This window comes from Haemorhous mexicanus, chromosome 1 (genome assembly GCF_027477595.1).
Source record: "Haemorhous mexicanus isolate bHaeMex1 chromosome 1, bHaeMex1.pri, whole genome shotgun sequence".
Taxonomy (NCBI): Eukaryota; Metazoa; Chordata; class Aves; order Passeriformes; family Fringillidae; genus Haemorhous; species Haemorhous mexicanus.
Window position 1 is genome coordinate 120,743,220 of NC_082341.1, and position 12,092 is coordinate 120,755,311.

General features: G+C 37.6%; 1 protein-coding gene across 3 annotated transcripts in view; it reads right to left on the reverse strand.

The window, feature by feature from the left end:
* Window positions 1–12,092, reverse strand: part of TOX (thymocyte selection associated high mobility group box) — a 216,228-nt gene that overhangs the window by 40,835 nt on the left and 163,301 nt on the right. For 2 of the 3 annotated variants that reach the window (XM_059861034.1, XM_059861031.1), the window contains exon 4: window positions 3,245–3,523. The exons of the other annotated variant lie outside the window; for it this stretch is intronic. In XM_059861034.1, the coding sequence (XP_059717017.1) occupies window positions 3,245–3,523 (279 nt within the window). The remainder of the gene's footprint in view (window positions 1–3,244; window positions 3,524–12,092) is intronic. 3 annotated transcript variants of the gene reach the window in all.

Sequence of the window (12,092 nt, forward strand, 5' to 3'; positions counted from 1 at the left end):
AACGATAGTCCCACATATGAGATTTGTAAGAATTGAGCAGCCTTAGCGATGTGCACTCTTTGCAGAGACAATACCCTTAGTCTGAGGCTACATTTCACAGTGCCATGGTCTTAGCAGCTCCCTGAATGCATATCCAACCTTACAACTATGCTATAGTTGTCAATGATCTCATGGTCAAGCAACCTCAGCTGTCCTGCTTTTAGAGTAATAGCACGAAGGGAAATTGAGCCCTCTATAATGCAGCTCCTTTCCCTTTCTTTGAGCAAGGGAATATAGGACAGTTGAAGCCTGAACAGCCTATATGAAAAAGTTTTTATGAGAATGAGTATTGCCAAATAACATTTAGCAGATGCTGCCATTAGTTCTGTGTATGTTGGATAAGGCTTACAACAATTTGAATATTTATCATGGAATGAACATCTACGAAGCTCAGTACATGAACAATTACATCAGTTTGTAAAGCTTAATACTGGAATTTGGAATATACGTATTGAGCTGAAATGGTCATTTCCTTCATTCATGGAAATCAGTGGTTCATAGGGCAACAATTATAGTTTTAGTCCAAATGGGTACATAAAGTATGTATTTTTGCACCTTCCATCACGCTCTTTCTATAAATCCATATAAATATTACCAGGATATTGATATCTCTGCATTTTTTTTTCTAGATAGAATTAGGTATAGTTTTTAGGGACCTCTCTACCAAATATGCTATGAAAAGACCATTGGCCTCTCTTTCACACATTTCAGTTGGTATAAACTGAGAGAGGTCTTTACCCAGTACTCATGGCAGAAACATCTCTGACTGCACAAAGTGAACTCCAAAAGCAACCCCATCACTGCAGCATGTGCATTCCTACCAAAGGACTGGCTAATGAGCTCTGGTCCTGATTTATTAAATAATAGCACACATCTGCATGATAGTTTATAAATCAAAGAGAAGAATCCAAATTTTGCGAAGTTATATTCAGTTAAAAGACAAGTGTTCTCACAGGAGATAGAACAGTTGGTCTATCTGTTCCTGTCCCCATCCAGCGCCTTCTTTCATTTGGAAGAGGATTTCTGGAGTGAGAACTTTCACAGGCCCAAAGCAACTCTGATAAAATGTAATACTGTTGTATCTGGGGAGAAAGATCATCACAGAAAACTGATTTGAGTATTCTTAGCCACTCACTGGCAGCTTCCAGGAAGAGCAATGTGACAAAAAGATACACAGTGGAGAGCTTTAAATCTTGAAGTACAACAAGACACTTTACTCAGGGTAATTATTCAACCCTTTTTGTCTTTTACAGAGGGAGCTACAGAACCATTGCATGGGATCAGGTGTGCCAGCCCATGGTCTGTCTCCATTGCTGCCAGCCTCAGGTGTTTGCACAAAGCCCTAAGAAATCCCACAGAAGACATGTACAGCATTATCTGTTCCCCATCAAGCTTGCTGTTTAAACCATACTTGATAGAGAAGAATTTAAGCCCTCTGTCAATATTAACCAAACGTAATATCCTTTTAAACTTTTCTCTTAGCAGTGAAATTATAAATATAATTTTAAGGCAATGTATCTACTACAGCACATTGGATTTAGTTTTGTGTCATGCATTGTACCATTTGTCATCTTCTTCTGCTTAGACTAAGCATGAGAAAATTTTAAAGACAGTAACATCCTTATTAAAAGTTGAATGCTATATAAACTGGTTTTCACAAAGAAAATACCAATTTTACTTAGTCTGCAGTGCTTTGTATTTCTCTATTAAAAACATTAGCTCCAGATAACTACTGCTTGCTTTAAACCACAGCCCTACACTTTTGTTAGGTTTAGCACAAAGTGCTACAGTGAAAAGGTACGTGAAAAATATAGATTAAATAACTGAAATACTTGATAGAAGTAGAAAGGAAATCCAAATAATTTGAATGGATATTTTCTCCAGAAGTTTAGAGCATCTTGCACACTCCCAGCAATGTAAAAATATTAGCAATGCAAGAGGAGTAGCAAATAAATTATTCTGAAAAAGTAAAGGCTGCCTGGAATTATTTTTACATAGCTGTATTCTAAAGTGTCCCTCAGTAAGGAAGTGCTAATTTAAAATGTATGAATTATTCAGTAATTTTTAAAACCTAAAGTTTGTGAAATCAGGTGAATGTCCTGAAATAAAACTTTTGAATCAGAATTTATTCAAAATGCAGTAAAACATATGTCTCCAATTACATGATTATTTTATAGCTCAAGGCATGAAAAACAATATAATGTTAAAACAAATCAGACTCACATTTCTTGACTGGATTATACCTCCTCAGTGACTCACAATATGTTTCCTTCACATTCTCTGCAAGTCTGCAACTTTTCCCCACCAGACATGTCTGTGGTACACGCTGCACTGCATGTGGCACACACTGCACTGCAGGAGTGCTCTAACAGGACTGCTTTCTTCTAGTGACCACAAAACAGAGCTAAGGAGGTCCCCGGTTTCAACATGCTATATTCCTGGTTTAAGGGATGACTTTGTACTAAGTCCCAATCTTCCTGTGTCTGAGCTTTTCTGTCTGCAAAATTAAGATAATAGACTTGTGTATTTCTGGAAGGTTTTCAGGATTTTGGGAGATTTGGGAGATTTTTGTATGCAAAACCTGCTATATAGATTGACATTTATCCTTTAAAGAAATTTATTATGTAAATTTCTCTTATCACTTCATTTCTGCACTGACATGAAAATGAAGCTTAAACATGTCATGATGAAGTGTCAGCACCTCTCAAAAGTATGTATGCATACAGGGTCTTCCAGATTTTCAAGGTAAGGTTTTTAAAGTTCATAGGATCTTTCTGTTCTGGTTGCTATGATGTTCTGTTTACTCATCCTGTGACCAAGTGGCAAAGACTAGCATATTGCACAGACTGTTCATACTTTTTATAGCAGTAACTTGATCTTTAACTGGGAACAAACATCCCTGCTATGCAAGTGAGAAAACTCAACCCTTATATTAAAGTCCTAAAGGAATGACTATCCTTTCAGTGTTCAACAGTATTCCAGTTTGCTCTCACAAAGAGGAATGATGCAATTTACTCAAGCTGCCTGAAGAGTTGCCTGGAAGTTGCCTGGATATTTTAACTTCTGTATTCATAACCCTTTATTCACTTCAGTGAACCACCAATCACGTACAAAGCATCACCTTAATAACTGTGGCCATATCATTCATTTAGCAGGTCCTAAAAATATCCACCATTTACATAGCAATCCTAGCATCTAAGCCTACCTTAGAGCTATCTTCTCCTTCATCTTCATGGACTGAACTGGATGGTGAAGGAGTTGCAGATTTGCTTCCAGGTGGAGAGGGCGAGTTGTGAGGAACACTGTTTCCACCCATATTCAAACCAAGCTGTGCACTGAGCTGGGACTGGTTAATAGTAGTCAGCTGCCCATGCTGCATCATTCCTGGCTGCCTAATATCTGCAGGTTGAACCCTTGGCCTCATGGTTGCCATCTGAGGATGGGAACTATACTGGGCTCCTTCTGTATTCCGTAAATCTTGCATCTACAAGAGGAAAAAAACTGTATTAAGCATATCACTAATAAAGTGTTCTGTTCCTTTAGACCTCGGTTGGCCTGATTGGCTATGTAAGGCTTAAAGGAAATGGCAAGTACTTAAATAAACATGTAAATACTGAAAATAAACATAGCAAGGATATGATTGACATTTGCAAAACACTGAATGCTGAGTTATAAAGAACTCAGGCTCTAGCTGCAGCCCTTGGAAATAGCAAAAAAAAAAGCAATGAAAGCTCAGGTTTTTTTCATGGGGGAACAAAAGGGCACTGCTTTCTGTAACTGTGTGTAGAGTATTTCTGAAATGCTAACAAACAGGGACAGCTTTGCAGTCTGAAGTTCAGACCTAGACCAGAACAATAACATCCTCAAAATTCAAGATAATTTCCAGATCCTGCTTTTTAAACTTAGGATTTTGGTGGTTTTGAGTTGCAATTTGGGAGCTGCAGGGAATTTTAAGAGTCTGAATATCTAGTATTGGGTCCAAATCTATTTTACCTGGTGCGGCCCAATAAGAAACTGGACTTTTCAGGATTCAGACCATTGACAAGAAGGATGCATTGACAGACTGATTAAATGATTTCTGAGTCGATTTACTGCTAAGACATATATGAATGGAAAGCTCAGAAATCGCAGGATTGACAAATGAATCCATTGTGCTATGTGGGTCACTGCTTCTTAGCATTAACGAGACATACTATTTGAATGCAAGCAACAGATTCAGCCTCTGCAAGGATAAGAATTAAAAGCACTGGAGGATGAAGCTCCTTTCTTGTCCAGAGGTCAAATGCACCATACACAGAGACCTCAGCAGATTGCCTGCAACCTCTTTTCAGTATACTCATACAGAAACATGACAAATAGCAAAGAGTAGCACAGAGAAGCTCAGATTTAAGCTAAGATGTTCTATGGGTGATTTAAAATGGAAGTATCAATTCAGAGCTGAAATGAAATGGATACAGTTGTCTTTCTGTGCATCAGACAAACATGTGTGTACGTATAAAGTAGAATCTGACAGAAGCTACCATTGTGTAAGTTCCATTATGATAAGGACATGTGTTAGTGGTTCAATATATTAACATAGCCACATTTATTCTACTGACAGTCTTTGTTAGACATGTCATCTGAATTGTCTAAAGATCACTCAGATTTTATTTTTTTTTAAATCTTTTTATAGCTCGTAACTTCTATAACCTATCTCTTGCTCATGTACACACTCCCACATATCATAGCAATCTGTAAGATACCTTTCAATCAGTAACACATATGAAAAAGTAAAAATAAACCCATAACTGCACCTTTTCTCTTACTATTGACAGTGTAAAAATGTATCAGTTTTTGGGAGATATTTTATTTTATGAGCTTGGGGATTGATTTTCATAAAGGTGACTGGTTGGCAGTAAATCAAGCTAATAATACCATTACTTATGGCATACTTACCACTTTACATGTACTTGTGTCTCTGAAAGGTATTTGAATTGGCTTCTGACAATGTGACATCACAATTATACCTGTATTTATGTTATTTTAGAAATTAATAGCTTTTGGTAAAAAGAGTTATCGATACAAACTTGTTTTCCAAGTTCATTTAATGACTACTAAAGCACCGGAGGAGATGAGCACAGAGAGCACAGTGAATGAAATCAATTGAAGGCTGAAATTTGAATCCTGGTAGACATTTATATTTTTAAATTACTACTGATTTCTTGGTCCCTTCCCTCCAGTATCAGCTCCCTCCTTGCCAAGCATATTAGCCTTGAAAGCTATCATTATCTCTGCCTCCAGCAGGCAATCTGTATGAAGGCAGTTGTGCCCATGAAGCTGTAACTGCTGCTCAGGCACTTTGCTCTGGATCCAGCTGTTGAGCTGGGCAGCAGCTGGGGAAAGTGGAGCAGCACTGGGGGGGGGTCTCCAGGTTCTCATGGCCAACACGGGGCAAACAGTAAGGGGATGGGAGCCCACACAGTCCCTCATGTGCTGGGCACAGGGAGGCAAAATCCTCCTGCAGAGCCCTCCCTTCACCCTGTCTGCAGCACTCAGTGTGGGTGTGTGCCCTCCCCAGGCACCCTTCATCCTGCAGGGCCTGAGCCCTTGGGTTTTCATGGGGCAGCATCTCACGGTGCAGAATAAACCCTTCCAGGAAAAGCTGGAAAGGCTTGACTGCTTTTTAGGAAGGGTAGGCATCCTAATGATTTTATGAATTCTAGAAATGTAACAATAACCATATGAAATTCCTAACTCTTATTTTGAATGAACTTCAAAATTATCTATCTCTAAAAGCAGAGCAAGGGCTAAGATTTAAATTACTTTCCCTCAAATAAAATATGATACAACTGCTTTAACTGATGCACAGGAAGCTCTACCTGAATATGTGGAAGAACTTCTTTATTGTGTGAGTGAGTGGATGACTGTGCACTGGAACAGATTGCCCAGAGAGGTTGTGGAGTCTCCCTCACTGGAGATACTCAAGAACCATCTGGATGCAATCCTGTGCCATGTACTCTGGTATGACCCTGCCTTAGCAGGAAGCCTGGACTAGATGACTCACTGTGGTACCTTCCAACATGACCCATTCTGTGATTCTCTGATTGTGCTATTATTCAAAAAGATCTCTCCTTTAACAGGCTCTAATACAGAACATTCTGTGTTTGTCTTCTTTAAACAACATATATTTTTAAACTGTCTGTGATACAATTTTAGCTCCAGTACTGAACACAGGCTGTTTTCAGATAATATAACAACAACTGAACAGTACTGAATGTTTCCCCGTACAAAATACATGTATATGTATATTTGCAAGAGAACCCCTCACCAGGGAAATTCTGAGGACTGCAAATGAAGTGGTGGAGTTAAAAAGCCCCAGTATTTTTCTTTACACATGAATTCAGCTTCTCTCCTGAATTTTTAAATCACATGAATACCAGGCTACCTGCAGAAAACCAGGTGTAAGCAGCAAATAAGCTTGTTTAACAGTAAATTTTCTCTTTCAGATGCTAAGCCAGAAACCCTCACCTAAGGGACCTGCCTGCAGAGAACAAGCCAGTCTAAGTCCATCTCACAGAGCTGTGGCACTCAGGATCCACAGATGTGATTCACATCTGCTGATGAGGCTTCTGGCTCACCTCTTTACCATGCACTGCAGAGCCTGCCTTCTCCCATCCTGCCTCTACCTGGTGAAAAAGTGGGATTGCCTATGAAAATGGAAACTGCTCATGCCTTCAGTAAGAATGGGCAACTAATCACATAAATGTAAAAAGTTGAGAGATCACACTGTGGAAAACATGAACTTTCATGTCCCTAAAGGATGAAGAAAACCAAGAACTGTCCCACCTCCTCTGCAGGTTCAAGAACACACTAAGCCATGAAAACTACACACACGGGTCACTGCTGTGGCATAATAGTGTGTCCCTGTCACAGATGCTGTGACAACCTCATCTCTGCAGAATAGCAACGCTAATCAGACACACACTCTGTCAAAATGTATGACCAATTTCTTCTAAACTACTTCAAAATCTGAAACCTCATATTACTTGCTCCTCCAGATGGAGTTTCACAAAGCCCAGGGCTGTGTGGCTGTGCTGGAGCCATACTCAGTATGCAGAGGCAACACTGCGAACACACTCCTGCCGAATGCTGAACCGAAATCCCGACGGATGGCAGAATGCCAAATGGAAGAACAAAGTTAAAGAGTTTCGAATGTTACAGAGGATAAGGACAGTCTTAAACTGACGTCTTCGACGGTCTCTGTGATGAGGTAATAATGATAATATCTGGCACTTTAATATCATTCTCCATCTGTCAGTTCCAGGATGTTTCACAACTTGAGTAATATTCAGCTTTAGAACATGCCTGGTTTTATTTTGGTTTTACTAATGGGGAAGCTATGATACATTTCTTTTCATGTCTATTTTCATTTTTTTCTGTTTGCATTTTGCTTATAAGCAGAAACTGAGCATTTAGCAAAATAAGTGTTTGATTGAAAGTTAAAAGACAGTACAAGTCCCTAAATCTAAGGTGTATACCAAAGCCCCTTATGGGCTTGGTACACACATGGGTAGTGCAAAACCAGAACAGGGCTGTCTGGTTGAAGATGAGCTCCTAATGCCCTGCTCAAAGTTCCTGAGGTACTAAGAATAAGGCTAAAGAGCTTTAAACATCAGAGTATTGTTCATCCCATCAGTTTACAGTAAAAACAAAGCAAAGCATACAGGGCAGAATACAGTGATATCATCCCTGTAAGGAAACATCTCACAGCAGGACAATGTGAGTACAGTATCCTAATCACAGAATCACAGAAAATAGTGCTAGAAGGGACCTCAAAAGGTTATTTAGTCCAACATTATCTCACAGCAGGATTAGCTATACCTAAATCATTTCTGACATATGTTTGTCTAACCTCTTCATAACCTCCCTAGGCAATTCTTGTGCTTAACTATCCTTACAGTGGAAAGGGCTTTTTTCCATAATGTCTCACCTAAATCTCCTGTGCTGTAATTTAAACCTACTACTTTTTTCTTTGCTCCCAGTGGACATGAGGAATGTTTTTCTCCTTCTTTACAGAAAAGTTGTACACACTAGAAGGCTATTATGAATTTCCTTTCAGTTTTTTTCTTCTTTAGACTAAACAACTAAACCTGAAGATTGAAAGACTTTGTCCGTATGCTGTGTTTTCTACACCTCTTATCATTCTTTTTGCTATCCTCTGGACTATATCCAATAGCCTTCATATTTCTTGAAAGACTGTGCTCTGAAGTCCACAAAGTACAGATATTTTCATCTGACACAGCATTCAGATAGAATCCTTCATCTCTCACAGAAGGTAGCACATAGCAATAAAAAACTCCAAAATGAATTTTCAGCTTTTTTGATGCAAGCTGGTTAACATATGCAAAAAGCAGAAAGAGTCAAATTTCAGGACTCTTAACTAATGTCCCAGAATGTAGCTTTAAGAAGCAAATAATTTTTTTCTGAGAAGCATCAGACAGGCAGTTTCAAAGGGAATGTGCTGTAAGCAAAGTAATTCACGTTATTTTTATAGTTATAATTAATAACTGTGTGGCAACATCTCTCTGAAAAGCTGCAGAAGTCCCAATTGTCCCTCCCTATTTAGATTCATTTATAATAAATGTTATCACTAAATGAAAGAAGAAAGACAGGTTGCCTTAACAGATCAAAGTAAACACAACAGGTCTAAGTACATGCAAGAAACACTAGAGATAATTCACTGGAGATCAAAACATTAAAACATAAGGAGAAATACACAGGGCTTACTCACTGAAGCAAGTAAAGTTCACATATCTCACTGCTCTGACAAAATTCATATCAAGCAATGACAGACATAATTACTGTTATCACCATCAGTTCTTGAAATGATTTTTGCATAGTTTTCTGCAAGTTGAATGCTCTTTTTGCATAGTTTTCTGCAAGTTGAATATTTTTGATGGACATTGCAGAAGGGGCAGACAGTTCTTTGCTTCTTGTCTGAATGGTCAAGGTAAGTTAGAGAGTAACAACTTTTCAGACTATACAATGCTATGGTTCAATCAATTAATTAAAAAAAAAATAGGAGAAAATCCCAGGGGATCTTAAGTGTTATTTATGAAGATACTCACAGTGTCCTTCTTTCTTCACTGGCATGACCCACGTGAGTCATCAGGTGTCTTGGACATTCTTTGGTAGGCAGAGGGGGTTTCTGTTAATAGTAGTATTCTCACTTATATTCCCAGGAAACTTGTGCTACTCCCTGTGCTGTATTAGATCTGAATGTTTCTCTGTTCCCAAATAACACTCCATTAAATGCAGTATTAGCCCTGGTTGTGCCAACCCCCTGAAAAGCCGTGAAATTTGCTTAGAAATGTTACTGCTTTTATTTCAGGCATTTTAATTATCTTCTACCATAAGCCAATGCACATCTGCAAGATGTTTTCCAGTGACACAGAGATGCTCATTAAAAAAGAGGGGAAAAAAAAGTAATTCCTACATAATCACTTGATTCTGTATATGAAGGCTTCAAAAGAGAAGAAAAGATAACATTAAAGTTGCCATCCAAGTTTGTGAGAACAGGCATACTGAGAAGGGATTGTATTTGGGAAATGATACAATTTAGGATCAAGACAATTGATAAACCCAAAAGAGCTAATAATTTATTTATTTATTTATTTTGCGCTACAGAATGCAAGCAATAGTCATCATAAAAATGAGGAACAGGCTCCCCAGGGAAGTGGTCACAGCACCAAGCCTGACAGAGTTCAAAAAGTGTCGGACAATGCTCTCAGGCACATGGTGTGACTCTTGGGGATGTTTCATGCTGGACAAGGACCTGGACTAAATAATCCTAGTGGGTCCCTTTCAACACAGGATATTCTATAGTTCTGTACAAGAGTGTCTAAAACCACAGCAATGTCAATTTTAGTTGACATTGACTTCATTCAGTTCATACAGGTGATCAAGCAGTGGTACTCGTGGCAGTTCAATGCACGTTGATGGTCAGGATCATAGATTAATGGCAAGGGAATCAAAAGCAAATCATGCAGTTTTATCTGTTGTTTTCTGCTGCGGTAATGCTCTTTCATGAGAGAGCTTAAAACTTGAGATAACTTGAACATCTGTATTTATACACCAGAGAAAAACAAAAAAGTGACCCAAATATTTGGAGGTCTGAAATCTGACAGGAAGTTTGAGGTAACTGATTAGAGTGACTAAAATTGGTACTTGGTATGTATGTCCTGTCACGAACAAAGAGTGATCAAACCCAAAGATTCACAATTTATCAGGTCTTTGTTTCCATTTCAGTTAAAGGAGAAATCATATTTCCAACCACGTCTTGCTTTAGCACACCTATAAGTGAACAAGTGCTAAAGAAAGCTTTTTTATGAGAGTCAAGGTTACTGTGAAATGACCACAGAGAACCATTCAAAACACATTAAAAGGAATAACTCAAAGCACCACCTAACAGAGGGAGGGGAGGTGTGTTTTCATCATCTCAGTTTTATAATTCTCCTCTGTATCACCTAACTGTATAATGAAAGGCTAAGTTTTAAAGTAAGTGGGTATTTGGGGAATATTCTAGTGCTTTACACAGGAGTATTTTATATACTACATCCACTGCATTTTTAGAATAAATTGAAAGGATCATTCAAAAATTCTGTTGATTAGGAAAACAGTCTTAAAATTAAACAGCAGAAACCTCACATGTAAAGAGAACCCTAAATGAAAAATAATAAAACCCCCCACTCCTATTAAATCTACTACACTAATCTTTTCAAAATCATAATGTTAAAAATTAAACCACTTCAGGTTGTTTTATATAGTGCTGGATCTGTAAGTGATCTTAAGCCCCTTTAAAGCTATTATATACTCAAAATTTGACTGCAAAATTTTATAGTGTGATCACATAATGACAAAAATGCAGTCATATACAGTTTCTATATTTCTTGGTACACAGTTAATTTGGTGACTATTAACATTCTTTTCTACTTTATGTTTTAATATCCTTTGAGCCACACAGGGCCAAGGTCTCAAAACTAATCATAAAAAACTACCGACTGCTATTCACTCTGATATAATAACCCTTTATTTAAAACAACTTCCAATAAATTTCATTATAAGAAGTTATTAAAAGGGTTAAAAACCTATTAAATGTCAAAGAATTTGCCTGACTCAAACTTCTAATAAAGAAACAGAATAGGCTTTCTTTCTGAATTATTTAAATCTTTACTGACTGTGCACTGAACCATGAAATTAGAAAAGTGTTATTAGAAGTGTTCTCTGGTTTTTATAAAAGTTGTAGCATAGAATATATCAAACCACAGTCTTTAACTAGACTAGTTAAAGAAATAGGTTTTTAATCCCGAGTACATGGTTTTCCCTGATATAAAGGGTCATAATTAAAAGTCTGGCCTGGAAGCTGAAGATAATAAAATTATTATTACAGGAGCATCCATGTTCATTTGGTATATTCTGGATGCATGTTTCCATTTTAATTTGGACAAATATCTTCAATTTTGTTTGATCTTGCAAAGTCCACTAATTTGGACCCTCTCAGCAAACAATTAGGCTTTTAATAGTGACTCATTTTAAAGAATTAATGGTGAATAATTTGTGTTATCTTTTTCTCTTTTTTAAAGTGTCTAATGCTTAACAGCAGGTATAGGTTGACAGCAGACAAATGGAATCTAGGAGGTACAAGGCAAATATTCTACCACACAACTCCTGATAACAGTATTATCACTAAAGTGGTTTTGTTGGTCTGTTTGTTTTTTTGCTGTTTTTTTTTTTTTTTTCAATGACAAAAGAACAATTTTCTATTTCCGCAGTTATTTGCATAAGGCAAACACTCATGCATTTCACACTTATTTTAGTGATGCTAAAGAACTCCTGAGTAAGCAGTATATTCACAGATTCACTCAAACACACCTGAATCAATAGCCTTTCATCAAAAGAAATGAATTCAGAAAGATGCCTGAGAGACACAATATTGTCTCCCCTTCTTTTATACAATAAAAATAGAGGCATCCAGGGGACATGAAATTATTAACTCTAGGAATACAAACTAGATC